Genomic DNA, 19,726 nt, shown 5'->3' with positions numbered 1-19,726 from the left:
TTTCTCTCTGCCTTCCTCTGGGCCAGCTTCACTTTTGGTTTTAATGTGGAGGCCTATGGCCACTCTAGCCTTTCCTCCTCATGATGGTAAGATGGCTGCAGTTGCTCCAACTTCTCATCTCAAGTCCCAAAGGAAAGGACCCTTCTCCCAGTTTCCCCCAGCAGAGGCTCCTGGCTGGAATTAGACCCTGTGGTCATCAAATAAACTAATTAGAGAGAGAGTCTGGGATTATATTTAGTCTCTTCCTTCAGAAGTAAAAATTCAGGCATTCTCAGGTGATGAGGCCATGAAGCCAAATATGGCGTGGACTGTCACTATGTTGGAATCTCAGAAGGGATGGAGACAGGAAACAATGAGATTGCATTTAAATTTTCTCTGTAAACTGTTCTTTGCCAGACAGGGGCTCTCATGCGAAATGTCTTCAGTACAACTGTGACATGTTTTCTTTTGTGTGGTGTCACTTTAACTATGGGAAAGGGGGCCAGGCCCCCCGACGCTGGTCCCCCCTGGCAAGGTGGCTGAGACACCATGCACCACGGTGCGTCCATTCAGGCCAGGGAGACCTAAGGAGGACCTGGAGCTTAAGCAGGCTAGTGCCATGTTTCCCAGGCAGGAGGATGGACAAGAAGACAGTACTCTTCAGGCTTAGCATGGAGATCCCATTGGTCCGGTTCAAATCCACATGGTTCCTTCTTAGCTACAGGGCCACGAACTGGTTCCTGTGTTTATTCCAGCTTCCGAGCGCTTGCACTGGGAGAACATGTCAACTCTGGTGTATTCCCAGGCTTGGACTGACCTCAAGGAGACCTCGAGCTTAGCAGGCTAGTGCCAGTCCCAGGCAGTGGCGATGAAAAGAGATCTGTACCCTCACTTAGCATGGAGATCTCCATTGTCTCGCTGTTCTTACACGCTTCGCCTCCTGGGTGCTGGGTCCATTATAGACTCTCGTGCCTCATATGCTCCATCATTCCAGCCTGCTGTTCTTTTTTTTTTAGCTTTCTTTTTATTTATTCTTTGTGCCTTTCACATCATGCATCTCCACCACATTCGTTTAACCATTCCTTCACATCCACCCTCTGCCCTTGCAACCTGGCTCCCCCAAACAAAATAAAACTTAAGAGGAAAAAAAAAAAAAAAAAGAAGGAAAACTCAATCCCATCGTGGAAGCTGTAGTGTGTGATACAGTGAGTCACGCAATAAACCCTTTTATCCATATATCTTAACTTGCACGTGTTCATTGCAAAGAGTCATTGGTCTGGTTGGAGGTCTCTGGCTTCTGCTACACTATCAATGCTGGGCCCTCACTGGGACTCCTCACTGGGATATCCTGTCGTGGAGACCCTGCAGCTTTGGATTTACAGGACATGCCCCTTCATGTGCTCTAGCAGATGATATGGAGATCATTCCATAGATGGGGTGGATGTTGGGGTGTGCCAACCCTGGATCTGGGTCTGGGTAATTGCAGGGTTGGTCAGCCCCCCAGCTCTCCCCCATCCTCACCACCAGGGTGAGCTCTCCAGCCTTGCCCTGGCTAGTTCCCCCCTTGCAGGGATGAGCAAAGGGCGGGGCCAGTTCTCCTTCCAGCTGCCATTCTTAAGAGTCCACCCTTTCTCTGCCTGACTCCCCAAAGATCATCAGAACCAGCCGGATCCTCACCACCTGGTGCAGCTCAGGGGAAGACTTGCAGGATCCGCCCTCATACTAGGAAATCAGGACCCACGGGCCCACTCTGGTCACGTGGGTTCTGAGCCGAATCCTTCCTCTCTTTCCTAAATACTCTTTTCTTTCTCCATCATGAACAGGCTCAGGTTGAAGCTAAGAAGGAGCATGAAGGTGCAGTGCATCTGTTAGAGGTGAGCACAGGTGGGTGGGTGAGGCTGGGGGCGGGGTATCGGGGTGCCAGAAAATAAATGGTACCCGCCGCATGTCAGAAACTAGATGTGGCCACAGCACCCCCTCACTCACATTATCCTCACAAGCTTATCCTTGCCACTGAGAAAAGAACACAGAGAGGTGAATCCACTTTTCCTCAATCACACAGCCTGGACCCGAGCTGTGTGTCTCAGTGGGCTGTGCCTTTTGGCTAGCTGCCTTCAATGGGAAATGAGGAAGGGTTTCTTCTACGATCAGTGTTGGGTCATTCCTGGGGGCTCCATCCTCTGAGGGATGGCATTGCTGACGCTTTGTGTTCCTGCCACAGAGACATTTGCAGGATCAGAGAAGGGAAGGTCTATGACAGTGGTTCTCAACCTTCCTACCATGGCGACCCTTTAATACAGTGCCTCATGTCATGGTGACCCCCAACCATACAATTATTTCATTGTTACTTCATAACTGTAATTTTGCTACTGGTATGAACTGTAATGTAAATGCAGAATAACTGATATGTGAGCTTGTGCAGGTCGTGACCCACAGGTTGGGGAGTGGTTAGTGCCACACCAGCCACTTCTGGGATCCTTGTCATCACAGCCACGTGCAGACCTTGCTCAGGGGTCCTGGGGACGTGGAAGCAGAACAGCCACCAGGTCCCATCATCTGGGGTGGCACACTGCGAGTGACCACTCCTGGTCTGTGGCTTTGGCCCTGTGGCAGCCTTCTTAGAGAACAGTGGACAGGTAGAAGGAAATGGAGCTCTTGGTGTCCCTAATTAGCAGCCTTTGCCAATCATTGCTCGTGCATAGTGACCAGTTAATGACCACTCACTAACGGTGTGAGCGGGAGAGTGGTGAATTGGACTGACTGTGTGGCTCGCCAGGCTGCCTGCCTGCTGCCAGGAGAGGGGAACTTTCCAGGTAATTGTAGGGTGTCCCTCCCCTTGCCACGGCGGGAGTAGCCCTGTCTACCTGAAGCACACAGAGTGTGTGCACCTCGTGCGTCACCCTCCGGAATCTATTCCTCCCACAGGGCAGGCTGTGTGGCCACTCTCCCACGTATTAACACTGACCTTTGGAACGTTCCCATTAGTTAGTATCAGGAGGGACGTTGCGTGTGTTGCATGACAGGAAAACACACATCCTGGGAAAATGGACCAGGCCGCTTACAGATGGACATGCTCCTCTCCATCCACAGTTTAGTCGGACCTCCCCCGGCTAGCCCCTTTCTTCAGTTGCCCCGAAGCTTGCAGACTTGGCTGCCTGTGTCCTTTCCATCTCCCCCTGAGTTATCGCTGCAGCCTGGCTTTGAGCTGTGTTAATATCCACGGCGTGACAATGCCTTCGTTCAGAAGCTGGGGAAGGCCGTTGGGCCGTGGGCTGTACTGGGCACCGTGCGCTGCATTCACGCCATCTTTCTGTAATTGTCTTGTCTGGCTCTCCCCCCCAGAACACTCTGGAGTGCATGCAGGTATTCAGTGTGGCTTTCCTACCCGTGCATGTCCCCTGTGGTGTTTTCCCTATGTGGGCAGCTCTGAGCCTGGGTCTGCTCCTCCTCCTCCTCCTGTCTCCAAAGCACCCTAAGGGTCTGACTCTGCACAGGTGCCGGGTATGCGTGCAGACCAGGGCCCCTCAGCCTGGTGGCAGCTGAGGAGTGGGCAGAGGGATACACAAACACTTTCTTGGAGTGCTGAGCTGGCCCTGTGTACACGGCTTCCTATTGCTTGCCAGCGCTGTGAATTCAGATGACCATGGGCAAGAGGCAGGGACTGATGTTCCTTGGGACTGTTGCATGCATGGGAGGGCCTGGCAGCATGCCTAGAATCCCATTATGGGTCATCAGAATCCACTGTGTGACCCCTGTATGCTCGCCCTCCTGTCCCGTCCTTCCAGAGCCGACAGCAAGCTCCTTCCACAGGGAACAGGGTACTCTGCTCTTGCTTCCCGACTTTCCCCAGTGTGGTCCCTGGCTCAGACCAAGGACGAATAATACTAAGAAACACTGAGATGCCGGGCGGTGGTGGTGCACGCCTTTAATCCAAGCACTCGGGGGGCAGAGCCAGGAGGATCTCTGTGAGTTCGAGGCCAGCCTGGTCTGCAGAGTGAGATCCAGGACAGGCACCAAAACTACACAGAGAAACCCTGTCTCGAAAAACCAAAACAAACAAACAAACAAACAAACAAACAAAAAACCACACACACTGAGAAATGAGGGGTTCTCAAGAGGGATCCTTAGACCATCACAGCATCTCTGGGGACTTGATTCCCAGGCCCAGAAAAGGCCCAGATGAAGCTCTGTCTTATGCAGCCCTGCAGGGTCCCATGTGGATGGGGCTGAGCCACGTGTCAGAGGTGGCCTCAGGTTGGCTGATGCGAAAGAGGGACACCTGAAGTCTTGACCACTGCACATCATTATAACTGAGAATTCCTGACCCCTGCAATCCAGCCCGGCCCCCCACCCTAGCACTGCAGAGAGACAGGGAGGCAAAATCCCACACACTAGTTGCCAGGACCCCTTCTACGGGTGGGTATCTGGGGTCTGTGGAATATTCCTAGACGTCACCTTTAGGCAGAAACACTGCTAAGAAAAGTAGTCTGAATCCCCACGGTAGCAGCAGTACAGCCACGAGAGGAGGCCGAATGGAGACGTGTGTTGCAGAAAAGCCCTCTGTCTACCCATCAGCTCTGTAGATATTTGCAGTTCCCAGTGGGTGCATGGTCAGTATGTGGGGCGGGGGAGGCTGCTGCCCAAGACGCCCAAGAGAGTCAGTTTCAGGAGTAGTTGATCAGAAACACAGTGAGCATCCTTTAGTCCACTCTCAGGTGAGGACCCCAAGGGCAAAAGGTAGAGTCCCCAGCACACAGCCACATCCCTCTCCCCACAGCAGGTGAGTTGGGGACAGCTGTCTAGCTGAGTTGCAAGGGAGCTTTAGGGAATGTTGGCCCTTAGCCTACGTGCTCATTTGTTCCTGAGAGAAGGAAGAGCGTGCCGGGGACATCACCTCTCTGCCACTGAGAAAAGTCTCAGCCAGGGAGATGTATGGTGGAGACCACCATGCTTGTGAGCGATGTCGGGATGCGGGGCAAGGGGTCTGGGCCTTGAGGATGGGGCTATTTCCATGGAGATCTGTTCCCATGGCAACCATGATGGATGCATGGGACTCCATGGGCTTGTGGATATTTCTGCAGGTGATCTCGGCACGTCCCCATTGTCTCTAACTGGAGAAGTGTCCTTTACCTTCAAAGCTACCTTAGCTTGGACACAAGCCCAGCATGCAGCCCCACACCACGGAGAATGAAAGTCAGAGAAACTCCTGTGGAGGTGGCAGGGAAGCCGGCAGTCACGTCTTCGGATATCTGCCTCTGGCTTTTAAATGCTCCGCCTGCATTTTGTAAGCTGCTGCACTTATTCCAATTATAGAACGCTTTGCCATCTGCCACAGCCGTGGTTGTGGTCACAGCGCAGACCTCTCCATCCCCCGCCTGCAGGTGGTTGTTCTCTGAGAGGCTTGGGCTGGGCCGGCAGAGAAGAGTGGGTGGGTGTGCCCATGGGGCTGAGTGAACACATATAGGTGAGGTTCCCATCGTGCAACAGAGACTCCACAATGCTCCAGATAAACCGATATAAACACCACAGAATCCGAGCAGGAGCAGGAGCAGAACAGGACATTGCTCTTCCTGGAAGCCTCCTGGAAGTGGGTGATTGCAAGCTATCAGAGCCTAACCAGTGAGCGGCCTGGCCCCGTATGGACAGCAGCTGCAGCCGGGGAAGGCTGGGGGCTGTGTGCACAGAGGCTCCTGAGGAAGGACCAGCAGAAGCACCTAGGCATCCGAGGCTTCCGTGGGCTCTTCTTTTTTGCTGTGGGAAGCTGCGGAGGTCTGACTTGGCACCCCACCTTTTCAAGCTGTCTTCTCTGATGACCAGCCAAGGGACTGGGAAGAAAGACAGTGTTGGTCAGGGGGTGGCCCGGCCCAGCACTCATTCTCTGTAGTAACCTTGAGGATCATGCCCTGCCTCTCCCTTTCAGTTCACTGGGAGCCACCCTCAAAGCTAGGTCCACTGCGGCGCCCCTTGTGGACATACTTTACAAAGCAAACCGTTACTGACACATGCCCAAGCCTCAGTTGGTTCCACTAAGACGACCCGGGCCTCTTGAACATGCACATCCCTACTACCATCAGCTCCCTGTATGCTTACTGGAGAGAAAGCTACAAGCCCAATATATCCCCAGGCAACTGGGTCCTCAGAGCGTTGTCTAGACATAAAAATATTAAAAATCCCAGCCTGGGCCACCGACTCGAGGACAGTAAGCTTTCATTATCCTGTTTATTTATTCACCTATGGGATAGTGCTTAGATATGTGAGCCAACTCCATGTTTAAACACTTTGATTATTTTATTTATTTTATTTTATGTGTGTATGGGTATTTTACCTGTATATATGTGCACCATGTGCATGCCATGACCCCAGAGTCCAGAAGAGGGCGTTGAACTGACTGGAACTCAAGTAACAGTTATGAGTTTCCATGTAGGTGCTGGGAATCGAACCTGGATCCTCTGGAAGAGCAGCCAGTGCTCTTAACCACTGAGCCATCTCTCCAGCCCCACATCCATATACTTTCAATTTCACTAACCAATGCCATCTTTACCCATTCCTTACATGTAGGAAAAAGTAAGTATGGCTATAACCCTGGCATACAAACTAGTCCACTTGACTCTGGGCCCTCAAGGCTGGCTACTGGTGGCCTCTAGGGGCCAGGTAGGACATAAACCTGGAGATGGTCTGAGCTGGTCATGCTCCTTGGATGCAGGACCCCAGTTAGTGCTCACTGGCCACCCCTCACTTTTGTTTAGTGAATCAGTTGTTCACGTGTGAGGTCACAGTTCCTGTCATATCTATACAACACTATGTCAACCTTTTTATTCAGTAATAATTTTGGACTTGCATAGCTACAACCAGATTATGGAGTCTTCTGCCACCTGAGGACACAGACTCATATGGTCTTTGAATAGTCACACCCTCCCCCGCACCACTGACAAGCACTGACCTGTTCCGTAATGTATATCGTTGACCTTTTGTGCTGTGGATGGGGAGACCTCCTGCCTCTCCTTAGTTAGGTCTGATTGTTGTGCATGATGCACAGGAGATGCTTTTCAGAATACAGGATTATTCAAATTCTGTTTCCTGCTCTTCCTCCCACCCAGGAATCTCACTGGCCTCTGTAGGTACTCATGGCCTGGTTTGATAACTCGGGTGATCTGATAGCTTTCCCTTCATCAGGACATTTGATGCTGGTCCCTCTGGTGACCCTACTGGTCATGTAGGATACTTGGATGCCTTAAGGATGAGTGGGGCTGCTAGGGCCCCAGGATCCTGATGTTACCACCCCACACGTAGATTTTGTTCTTTGTGGTGGAGAGGTCACACCTGTCCTCGCTCATAAATCTTCCTATGTTCTCCACCTGTGCTGCAGAGCCCAGAGGTTTGGTCCCTTGCCTTCCTTTGAGGTGACGGCTGTCTCAGCCAACCTCATTCAGCTTTTAAAAAAGAGGAACCCTGCTGATTTTTTTTAATGAATTGAAGAAATTAATTATAGGCTTGGGATCCATTGCGGTTATTTTTAGAAACCCGTGATCTCAGACATAAATAGCACGCTGTTCTGGATGAAAGAGCGGAGATACTTAATGCTTATGGCATGGGGAAGAGGGAGAGGAGGGGGAAGAGGAGGGAGGGTGAGAGAAGAAGGGAGGGGGAGGAGAAAGAAGGGGGGAAAGAGAAGGAAGTACAGTATGAAGAATTAGTGGAAGAAGAGGTGGAGGAGGGTGGGGAGAAGGAGGGAGAGGAAGAAGAGGAGGTAAAGAAGGAATAGAAAGGCCGGGGGTAGTGGTGGTGGTGGTGGTGGTGGTGGTGACGCATGCCTTTAATCCCAGCACTCGGGAGGCAGAGTCAGGCAGATCTTCGTGAGTTCAAGGCCAGGCTGGTCTACAGAGCAAGATCTAGGAAAGGTACCAAAGCTACACAGAGAAACCCTGTTTCAAAAAACCAAAAAAAAAAAAAAAAAAAAAAAAAAAAGGAAGGAAGGAATAGGAAGTTCTGGAAGAGGAGGGAGAGGATACGGGGGTAGGAGAAAGAATAAAAAGAGATGAAGAAGAGGATGGGAGAGAGGAAGAGACAGAGGAGGAGGCAGAGAAGACGGGGGAGGTGGTGGAGGAATAGAAGGTGGAGGAGGACTCTCCACCCCTGAGCCCTGATCCAGCCAGGTGACAGACTGACTCACAGCCATTTTTTCCTACATTTCCACATGCCTGTAATAAGACAAGACTTGATTGAGCACCAACTAGGTACTTAGGTCAGGGTCAAGTTCTTGGGGGAGCAGCAGGAAGCGCACAGATTAAACCCTTGCCTACTGACGCTGACATTGTGGTCAAGAGCCCCACAGCACTCAGGAGCAGCCTACCACATCTGTCCTGCCCAAGGAGGAAGCTTGCTGGCTGCCCTTTTCTTCCATGTGTTTCCCTGTGAGGTTCTTGTCTTGCCCTAGGTGTCACGGTGGTGTTGGTCATTGACAGTGGTGTTTGTGACCCGATACCAAGTAGAATTTCCCGTGTGTTGCTGCCAGCCATGTTCTTTGGGGGGGGGGGAGGGTCCTGCAGGCCTGTGGTGGGATGGGCACCCGTTGAGATGGCATTGCATGATGGGTTGGCAGCTGGGCTGTTCCCTAGTCAGTGCTGTTTCAGCCTCACGCTCCAAATATCAAGGCAGGCGTGCCAACCACCAAGTGCCCAGGCTGCATGCAGAGCCTGGAACAATCCGCGCTTGGCTGGGAGCTGAGCGATGGCAAGATTTGTTGGCACCTGTTGTTTCCCATGGTGGCCAGCAGCCAGGCTGCCTGTGAGGCTGGGCTACCAGACACTGCTGTTCTGTGGAGGTGGAAGCAGCCCCTGCCATACACAGGCACACACACACACACACACACACACACACACACACACACACACACACATTCTTAAGAGACACACACGCCCCCCGTGCACATCTGCACCACTGAATACCCCTCTCTGATCACTGTCCTGCCTCTGCTGTGCAGTCCAAGGTCCGAGAGCTGGAAGAGAAATGTCGCGTGCAGAGTGAGCAGTTTAACCTTTTGTCCCGGGACCTGGAGAAGTTCCGGCAGCACACTGGGAGCATTGACTTGCTGGGCAGCAGCTCAGTGGCCTTGTTGGATGTCCCCTTGGCCCCTGGCAAGCCTTTCCCGCAGTACATGAATGGACTAGCCGCCTCGATACGCAAAGGTAAGTGGCAGACGTTGGCAGCTGTTGGGGGAGGGTGCCAGTTGAGAGTATGAAGACCGACCAGAGCAGGACTGAGGACAGCCCAGGCAGCTGTGTCCTTATTCATTCATGGATACTCTGGTGTTGGGGGGGAAGCATGTTTGCGTGGGTACAGGTGCACGTGCATGTAGGAGTGCATGCGTGTGGAGGGCAGAGGTCAGTCTTTGGTGGTGTTCCCCAGGAACTGTCCACCTTGCTTTTGTGAGACAGGGTCTCTCCTTGGCCTGGGGTTTGCAGATTAGTCCAGGAGGACTGGCAAGTGAGCTCCAGGGATCTGCTTGTCTCCACGGCCCCAGCGCTGTGATTATGGGACGCGCTGCCATGTGTAGGTTTTTTGCATGACTGCTGGGGATGGGACAGCATTCCTCATGCTGGTTTGGCAAGCACGGTCAACTAAACGACCCCCCAGCCCCTCCCTCCAGATTACAGGCTCATACCTGTAATCCAGCATTTGAGAAGCTGATGCCAGAGAATTACAGCTACTTCCTGAACAGCCTTGGCTATAGTGCAAGACGTTGTCTTAAAAACAAAAACAAACCCCCACGTTGTCGATTTATTTTAATTAGGGGAACAATTAGGGAGCTGACTGCTAGGCTTCCTTTTGTAATGGTGTTAAGACAATTTCCAATCAAGCCTTGAAGGCACAAGACAGCTTCTGTTCTCCCAGGAGAACTTGTGACTTCCTGTTTTACATCCTAGCTGCAAGGGAGTCACACAGATCACCCCTTCAGCATCACAAAATCCTAGGAGGCCACCTGAGGTAGAGCTGAAGGTTTCTTAGAGGGGAGCTGGTTACACAGGTACCTCTACATGGCATGTGTCCAGTTCTGACTCGGAAGGAATGCAAGCGTTTGGCACCAGTCACTGCTCTTCTCAGGCATGAAGTGGCTGGTGACCTCTTGAACTTTCATCACTGTGACTATCTATAGGAGAGCTGTACAAGATTGGGTCCATTAACTTCTTGTCATGAATGAGCTCCTGAGGCCTGCTGTGGGAGGGGGTTATGAGGCCCCCTCCCTGTAAGGGTTATGTAGGCAGTTATGTATTGCTGGGAAATACATTTTCTTCTGTGGCGTATCTGCTTGTGAATACCCCCTGCCTGTCTAATTAGCTCTATTTAAACTTGTTGGTTTACCAACCTAGATAGTCCCTTAGAAGTGTTCTTATGTGCCACGGGACCCAGAGCATATGCTTCCTGACTGTGCTTGGGAACAATCTAGCATGATGCACTGTAGATGCAGTATTGAATACCTGGACCTAATCCTATTCACTTTGAAGCCCAGGACTTTGCTACTAATGCTTCAGCAACTTCCCACTCCCTTGCCCAGCTAGCCACCACATTCTCCTCTCTGCTTCTAGGATTCTGGCATCATCAGAGTCAACATGTAACTGGGCCACTGTGGTCCGCATCTTCCAGTGCCTAGATTATTTTATTTTGAATAAGGTACTCCATGCTGGTGGGAGTGGAGGGATTTTCCTCTTTCTTTAAGGCATTTGCTGGGTCACTAATTGCATTAATTTCGGTCACTTTTATTCCCGACTTGGTCATGGAGGTCTCCTGACCCTCAGGAAGGCAACCTCTTGATGGACAGTTCAGGAAGAGGCTGAATGCCCCAGGCAAGAGACATGCTGGCAAGGCGGCAGAGGGTACCAGGGAATGTCACACCATACTTCATGTTTGGATTTTCAGGAGTATGGCTTCAGAGTTCAGATCAAGCCATCCTGGGCCAGTGTGCTCCAGGCCTGGCCTTAGTAACACACTGTGAGGATAGGGTTCAGGGACCTGCTTTGGTACTGAGAAGACTCCTATCAAGTAATTTCTAGCTAGAAACTTGTTAATTGGACAAGTTGGAACTTTGTTGTTATTGTTGTTGTTAAAGTGACAATAGACTTCAACGTAAACCTGTATGAGAAGGAAGGTAATTATCATCCAAGAGGGGAAGAGCTAGAGTGTAGCTTCAGGTATAGCTTCACTCAGGTACCTTTGATGACGTCACAGAAGGTCCAGACTCTACCTCTCCATAGTATAGTGCCCAGTTCTATGGGCACACTCTGTTCTTTTGTGTTCTTTCTTATTCCCAGTGTCAGAAAGGCTGTGGGGTCCCCAGGCCTCACAGTCTTTCAATTTCAAGCCAACAGATGGGAAAGACTTCGTGCTCAGGATGCTCTAACCCTCTCCGATTAAACCTTCTTATGTCTCATGTGACATGTCATCACTGAGCCCTCAGCACAGCTATGCTGTCCCTTACATGTCACTGCCAAGCCTTCAAGACAGCTACCCATGATGATCCAGTCCAAGGCTGCAGTGAGCCAGCCTGAGGTGACGAGGACATTAGTGGACCCCACATGGACAGCAGAGAGAGGAAAGTGCAGGGAAGGCAAATAGCTAGCATGCTGATCTGATGGCCTATCTCCTTCCCCTATCCACTCCTGTGTCCTTGCCAGGTCACGAGGGCCCCACCGGACACTACTCTGTGATTGGTGACTATATCCCATTGTCTGGGGACAAGCTGGAGCCTCCGTGTGTGAAGCCCTCCTTCCTGTTACGATCCAGCAGCCCAAGATGCAGATTTGAGTCCGAGGTGAGTCCCACCTAGCCAGCTCCAGAGTATCTGGGAGGATGTCTGTGCCCCGCCCCTCCATCCTTCCTTCCATGGAGGGGTGGGGCATAGACATCCTCCCATGCCCTCCTCCTTCCTCCCTACTCACCCAGGTCCTCCTTCATTTCCATTAATTTTTCTACACCCATCCTTAGTGAATCACCATGTGTCAGGAGGTAGGGATCTACTGTTTACAGGCAGAGGAGACCCTGGATATTATGGGGGATACAGGTAGTGGGAGGACACAGCACCCCATCAGTATCTGGACAGCTAAGTCCTGGTGAGGGTTCTGGAGACAGCGGAACAGGCTGTGTGGACTTGTGAATGGACAGGGAGGGGCTGTGACGCCGGGAGGGTTGGTCATTGGTGTCACCGTACGGCTGAAAAGTCAGGGATTTGGTTGGCTGAGCCGGGAGGTGATGGAGATGGGAATAGGTGTGGCTTATGGACCCTTGAATAGCACTAACCTCTGTGGAAGTCACACAGGGTGATGCTGGAGGGCTCCCAGGAAGGAGTGGCGTGATGTGATTGGCGTCATGAAGGACCACTCTGCCTTCTTTTTTTTTTTTTTTTAATTTTTTTATTTTTTTATTTGTGATATATATTTTTTATTTTACAATACCATTCAATTCTACATATCAGCCATGGGTTCCCCTATTCTCCCCCCTCCCACGCCCTCCCCTTACCCCCAGCCCACCCTCCATTCCCACCTCCTCCAGGACAAGTCCTCCCCCGAGGACTGTGATCAACTTGGTAGACTCAGTCCAGGGAGGTCCAGTCCCTTCCGCCCAGACTAAGCCAAGTGTCCCTGCATAAGTTCCTGGTTTCAAACAGCCAATTCATGCAATGAGCACAGGACTTGGTCCCACTGCCTAGATGCCTCCCAAACTGATCAAGCCAATCAACTGTCTCACCTATTCAGAGGGCCTGATCCAGCTGGGAGCCCCTCAGCCTTTGGTTCATAGTTCATGTGTTTCTATTCATTTGGCTATTTTTTTTCAATAATTGAGTAAAACTGAAATTTATTATAAGCCACAGTCGTCCTAGGGACCTCCATGCTATATATATATATAGCCTTTATGGTTCTATGGGTTGTGGTCTGATTGTTCATTTTATATCTAGAATCCACCAATGAGTGAGTACATACCATAACTGTCTTTCTGGGTTTGGGTTACCTCACTCAGGATGATTTTTTCTAGTTCCATCCATTTGCCTGCAAATTTCATGCTTTCATTGTTTTTCTCTGCTGAGTAGTACTCCATTGTGTATATGTACCACATTTTTTTCATCCATTCTTCCGTTGATGGGCATCTAGGCTGTTTCCAGGTTCTGGCTATTACAAATAGTGCTGCTATGAACATAGATGAGCATGTATCTTTATGGTATGTATCAGCATTCTTTGGGTATATGCCCAAGAGTGGTATGGCTGGGTCTTGAGGTAGTTCGATTCCTAATTTTCTGAGAAACCGCCATACTGATTTCCACAGTGGTTGTACAAGTTTACATTCCCACCAACAGTGGAGGAGTGTTCCCTTTGCTCCACATCCTCTCCAACATTGGTTGTCATTGGTGTTTTTGATCTTAGCCATTCTAACAGGTGTAAGGTGGTATCTCAGAGTCGTTTTGATTTGCATTTCTCTGATGATTAAGGATGTTGAGCATTTCTTTAAATGTCTTTCAGCCATTTGTAGTTCTTGTTTTGTGAATTCTCTGTTTAGCTCTTTAGCCCATTTTTTAATTGGACTGTTCAGTGCTTTGATGTCTAGTTTCTTGAGTTCTTTATATATTGTGGAGATCAATCCTCTGTCAGATGTGGGATTGGTGAAGATCTTTTCCCAATCTGTTGGCTGTCTTTTTGTCTTATTGACTGTGTCTTTTGCCCTGCAAAAGCTTCTCAGTTTTGAGAGGTCCCATTTATTAATGGTTGTGCTCAGGGTCTGTGCTGTCGGTGTTTTATTTAGGAAATGGTCTCCAGTGCCAATGCGTTCAAGAGTGCTTCCTATTTTCTTTTCTATTAAGTTTAGTGTAACTGGATTTATGTTTAGGTCTTTGATCCACTTGGACTTGAGTTTTGTGCATGGTGACAGATATGGATCTATTTGTAATCTTTTACATATTGACATCCAGTTATGCCAGCACCATTTGTTGAAGATACTTTCTTTGTTCCATTGTATAGTTTTGGCTCCTTTGTCAAAAACCAGGTGTTCATATGTGCATGGATTAATGTCAGGGTCTTCAATTCGATTCCATTGGTCCGTATGTCTGTTTTTATACCAGTACCAAGCTGTTTTTATTACTATGGCTCTATAGTAGAGTTTGAGGTCCGGGATGGTGATGCCTCCAAGGGTTGCTTTATCATATAGGATTCTTTTAGCTATCCTGGGTCTTTTGTTTTTCCATATAAAGTTGAGTATTTTTCTTTCCAAGTCTGTGAAGAATTGTGTTGGGATTTTGATGGGGATTGCATTGAATCTGTAGATTGCTTTTGGTAAGATTGCCATTTTTACTATGTTAATCCTACCTACCCATGAGCATGGGAGATCCTTCCATTTTCTGATATCTTCTTCAATTTCTTTCTTTAGAGATTTAAAGTTCTTATCAAAAAGGTCTTTCACTTGTTTAGTTAGTGTTATCCCAAGGTATTTTATATTATTTGTGGCTATTGTAAAGGGTGATGTTTCTCTGACTTCTTTCTCAGCCCTTTTATCATTTGTGTATAGGAGGGCTACTGATTTTTTTGAGTTGATCTTGTATCCTGCCACTTTACTGAAGGAGTTTATCAGCTGTAGAAGTTCCCTGGTAGAGTTTTTGGGGTCACTTATGTATACTATCATATCATCTGCAAATAGTGAAAGTTTGACTTCTTCCTTGCCAATTTGTATCCCTTTGATCTCCTTTTGTTGTCTTATTGCTCTAGCTAGAACTTCTAGTACTATATTGAATAAATATGGGGAGAGTGGACAGCCTTGTCTTGTTCCTGAATTTAGTGGTATCGCTTTGAGTTTCTCTCCATTTAATTTGATGTTTGCTGTTGGCTTGCTATAAATTGCTTTTATTATGTTTAGAAATGTTCCTTGTATTCCTATTCTTTCTAAGACCTTTATCATGAAGGGGTGTTGGATTTTGTCAAAGGCTTTTTCAGCATCTAGGGAGATGATCATGTGGTTTTTTTCTTTCAGTTTGTTTATATGGTGTATTACATTGACTGATTTCCGTATGTTGAACCATCCTTGCATCCCTGGGATGAATCCTACTTGGTCGTGATGGATGATTGTTTTGATGTATTCTTGGATTCGGTTTGCCAATATTTTGTTGAGTATTTTTGCATCAATGTTCATGAGGGAGATTGGTCTGTAGTTCTCTTTCTTTGTTGCATCTTTGTGTGGTTTGGGTATCAGGGTAATTGTAGCCTCATAAAAAGAGTTTGGTAGTGTTCCTTCTGTTTCTATTGTGTGGAACACTTTGAAGAGGATTGGTATTAGTTCTACTTTGAAAGTCTGGTAGAATTCTGCACTGAAACCATCTGGTCCTGGGCTTTTTTTAGTTGGGAGACTTTTGATGACTGTTTCTATTTCTTTAGGGGTTATTGGTCTATTTAAATGGTTTATCTGGTCTTGATTTAATTTTGGTATTTGGTATTTATCCAGAAAATTGTCCATTTCTTCCTGGTTTTCCATTTTTGTGGAGTACAGGTTTTTGAAGTATGATCTGATGATTCTCTGGATTTCCTCATTGTCTGTTGTTATGTCTCCCTTTTCATTTCTGATTTTGTGAATTTGGGTGCTGTCTCTTTGCCTTTTGGTTAATTTGGCTAGTGGTTTGTCTATCTTGTTGATTTTTTCAAAGAACCAACTCTTTGTTTCATTGATTTTTTGTATTGTTCTCTTGTTTTCTATTTCGTTGATTTCAGCCCTCAATTTGATTATTTCCTGGCGTCTATTTCTCCTGGGTGAGTTTGTTTCTTTTTGTTCTAGAGCTTTCAGTTGTGCTGTTAATTCCTTGGTATGGGATTGCTCCATCTTCTTTATGTGTGCATTTAGAGCTATGAATTTTCCTCTTAGCACTGCTTTCATAGTGTCCCATAAGTTTGGGTATGTTGTACTTTCATTTTCATTGAATTCTAGGAACTCTTTAATTTCTGTCTTTATTTCTTCCTTGACCCATTGATGTTTCAGGTGGGCATTATTCAGTTTCCATGAGTTTGTGGGTTTTCTATAATTTTTGTTGTTATTGAGTTCTAATTTTAAGGCATGGTGGTCTGATAAGATACAGGAGGTTATTTCAATTTTTTTGTATCTGTTGAGATTTGTTTTGTGTCCAAGCATGTGGTCAATTTTTGAGAAGGTTCCATGGGGTGCTGAGAAGAAGGTATATTCTTTTGTGTTAGGATGGAATATTCTGTAGATATCTATTAGGTCCATTTGAGTCATAACATCTGTTAGGTCCTTTATTTCTTTGTTAAGTTTCAGTCTGGTAGATCTATCTTTTGGTGAGAGTGGTGTGTTAAAATCTCCCACTACTAATGTGTGGGGTTTGATGTGCGTTTTAAACTTTAGTAGTGTTTCTTTTATGAATGTGGGTGCTTTTGTATTTGGAGCATAAATGTTTAGAATCGAGACTTCATCTTGGTGGATTTTTCCCGTGATGAATATGTAATGTCCATCCTGGTCTCTTTTGATTGATTTTAGTTTGAAGTCTATTTTATTAGATATTAGGATAGCTACACCAGCTTGTTTCTTAGGTCCATTTGCTTGGAAAACCTTTTCCCAGCCCTTTACTCGGAGGTAGTGTCTGTCTTTGGAGTTAAGGTGTGTTTCTTGTATGCAGCATATGGATGGGTCCTGTTTTCTTATCCATTCTGTTAGCCTGTGTCTTTTTATAGGTGAGTTGAGACCATTGATATTGATGGATATTAATGACCAGTGATTGTTAATTCCTGTTATTTTTTTGGTTGTGTTGTGTTGTCCTTCTGTGGTGTATGTTGGTGTAGGATTATCTATTGCTTGATTTTTCATGGATGTGTTTAGCTTCTTTGGGTTGAATTTTCCCTTCTAGTGCTTTCTGTAGGGCTGGGTTTGTGGACAGGTATTGATTAAATCTGGTTTTATCCTGGAATATTTTGTTTACTCCGCCTATGGTGATTGAGAGTTTTGCTGGGTATAATAGTCTGGGTTGGCATCCGTGGTCTCTTAGTGTCTGCATGAGGTTTGTCCATGATCTTCTAGCTTTCATAGTCTCTATTGAGTAGTCTGGTGTTATTCTGATGGGTTTGCCTTTATATGTTACTTGGTCCTTTTCCTTTGCAGCTCTTAATATTTTTTCTTTATTCTGTGTGTTTAGTGTTTTGATTATTATGTGGCGAGGGGACTTTTTTTTTGGATCCAGCCTATTCGGTGTTCTGTAAGCTTCTTGTATCTTCATAGGTATTTCTTTCTTTAGGTTAGGAAAGTTTTCTTCTATGATTTTGTTGAATATATTTTCTGTGCCTTTGAGTTGGTATTCTTCTCCTTCTTCTATCCCTATTATTCTTAGGTTTGGTCTTTTCATGGTGTCCCAAATTTCCTGGACGTTTTGTGTTAGGACTTTTTTGTCTTTATTGTTTTCTTTGACTGACGAATCTATTTTCTCTATCATGTCTTCAGCGTCAGAGATTCTCTGTTCCATTTCTTGCAATCGGTTGGTTATGCTTGTTTCTGTAGTTCCTGTTCGTTTTGTCAGGGTTTCTATTTCCAGCATTCCCTCAGCATGTGTTTTCTTTATTGTCTCAAATTCATTTTTCAGATCTTGGAATGTTTCTTTCATCTGTTTAATTGCTTTTTCTTGGCTTGATTTGATTTCTTCCCATTTTTTGTTCGTTTTTTCTTCCATTTCTTTAAGGGAGTTTTTTATTTCCTCTTTAATGGAGTTTTTCATTTCCTCTTTAAGGGAAGTTTTTATTTCCTCTTTAAGGGAGTTTTTTATTTCCTCTTTAAGGGAGTTTTTTATTTCCTCTTTAAGGGAGTTTTTTATTTCCTCTTTAAGGAAAGTTTTTATTTCCTCTTTAAGGTAGTTTTTCAATTCCTCTTTAAGGAAAGTTTTTATTTCCTCATTGAGGGAATGTTTTATTTCTTCTTTAAGGGCCTCTATCATCTTCTTAATGTCATTTTTAGGGTTGATTTCTTCTGTTTCTTCTGTCATGGTATGTTTAGGTCTTGCAGGTGTAGAATCACTAGGTTCTGATGTTGCCATATAGGTCTTTATGTTGTTGCTTGTATTTTTGCACTGGCGTCTACTCATCTCTTCCTCTGTGAGGTGCAGGTGGTGTCTGTGTCTGAGAGTGCCTCTCTTGTTCTAATTTTTAGTCTTGGTTTAGTAGTGGTTCTTGGTTAAATTGGTGCTATTGGGCTATTTCTTCAGGGGCAGCTGATTTCGATCGGTGAATTATATACTTATGATTCTGGTGATCTGGTTTGGTGTCTGGGTAGCGCCTTCTTCTGTGTTCCCAGGTCACGTTTTGTTCATTTGTCAACTCCTCAGCTGATCTTGATTCCTCAGACTTTAAACTGTAGGCATCTGAATCCTCTCCCAGATGGGTTTCAGCTGAGCAGGGTAGTCTCACCAACACCTCCAAATTGTTGGGTTTCACAGGATCAGCAGCTGGGCCCTGGGTTGTTCTCAGACGGAGTGTTCAGATTCGTTCTGGTTCTGACCCACCGAGATAGCTTCTTCCCCAGATGTTGGGGTTAGGGGCGTCCCTGTTCCAAGCTGCGTCTGCTTGTCTCCGTCCCTGGGCCTGTTTACCTCTGCAGTCCGCCACCGGGCCTGTATGTCCCTGTCAGCTGCTGCTGGGCCTGTCTGCCTCTGGAGGCCGCCACCGGGCCTGAATGTCTCTGCAGGCTGCCGCCGGGACTGGATGTCACTGTCGGCCGCTGCCGCCGGGACTGGATGTCCCTGTCGGCCGCTGCCGCCGGGACTGAATGTCCCTGTCGGCCGCTGCCGCCGGGCCCGTTTACCTCAGCGGGCCGCTGCTGGGCCCGTCTACCTCCACAGGCCGCCGCCACAGGCCTACCTGCGTCTGCTTGTCTCTGCCGCTGGGCCTGTCTACCCCTGTGGGCCGCCGCCGGGCCTGAATGTCCCTGTCGGCCGCTGCCGCCGGGTCCGTTTACCTCAGCAGGCCGCCGCTGGGCCCGTCTACCTCTGTGGGCTGCCGCTGGGCCTGAATGTCTCTGCCGGCTGTCGCCGGGTCTGAGTATCCCTGTCGGCTGCCACCGCTGGGCCCGTCTACCTCCACGGGCCCCCGCCGCAGGCCTACCTGCGTCTGCTTGTCTCTGCCGCCGGGCCTGTCTACCTCTGTGGGCTGCCGCTGGGCCTGAATGTCTCTGCCGGCTGCCGCCGGGCCTGAATATCCCTGTCGGCCGCTGCCGCCGGGCCCGTTTACCTCAGAGGGCTGCTGCTGGGCCCGTCTACCTCCACGGGCCGCCGCAGGCCTACCTGCGTCTGCTTGTCTCTGCCGCCGGGCCTGTGTACCTCTGTGGGCCGCCGCTGGGCCTGAATGCCTCTGCCGGCTGCCGCCGGGCCTGAATGTCCCTGTCGGCTGCTGCCGCCGGGTCCGTTTGCCTCAGCAGGCTGCCGCTGGGCCCGTCTACCTCTGTGGGCTGCCGCTGGGCCTGAATGTCTCTGCCGGCTGCCGCCGGGTCTGATTATCCCTGTCGGCTGCCACTGCTGGGCCCGTCTACCTCCACGGGCCCCCGCCGCAGGCCTACCTGCGTCTGCTTGTCTCTGCCGCCGGGCCTGTCTACCTCTGTGGGCTGCCGCTGGGCCTGAATGTCTCTGCCGGCTGCCGCCGGGCCTGAATGTCTCTGTCGGCCGCTGCCGCCGGGCCCGTTTACCTCAGCGGGCTGCTGCTTGGCCCGTCTACCTCCACGGGCCGCCGCAGGCCTACCT

The 19,726-nt window shown here is 48.5% G+C and overlaps 1 protein-coding gene across 3 annotated transcripts in view; it reads left to right on the top strand.

Annotated features, from left to right (window-relative positions):
- Rimbp2 (RIMS binding protein 2) overlaps positions 1–19,726 on the top strand; it is a 90,317-nt gene that overhangs the window by 23,965 nt on the left and 46,626 nt on the right. For all 3 annotated transcript variants that reach the window (XM_028870200.2, XM_028870204.2, XM_028870203.2), the window contains exons 3-5: positions 1,803–1,853; positions 8,960–9,164; positions 11,649–11,785. In XM_028870200.2, coding sequence (XP_028726033.1) covers positions 1,803–1,853; positions 8,960–9,164; positions 11,649–11,785 — 393 coding nt within the window. The remainder of the gene's footprint in view (positions 1–1,802; positions 1,854–8,959; positions 9,165–11,648; positions 11,786–19,726) is intronic.

This window comes from Peromyscus leucopus, chromosome 23 (genome assembly GCF_004664715.2).
Source record: "Peromyscus leucopus breed LL Stock chromosome 23, UCI_PerLeu_2.1, whole genome shotgun sequence".
NCBI classification, from domain to species: domain Eukaryota; kingdom Metazoa; phylum Chordata; class Mammalia; order Rodentia; family Cricetidae; genus Peromyscus; species Peromyscus leucopus.
This window is presented reverse-complemented; position numbering and strand designations above follow the sequence as displayed.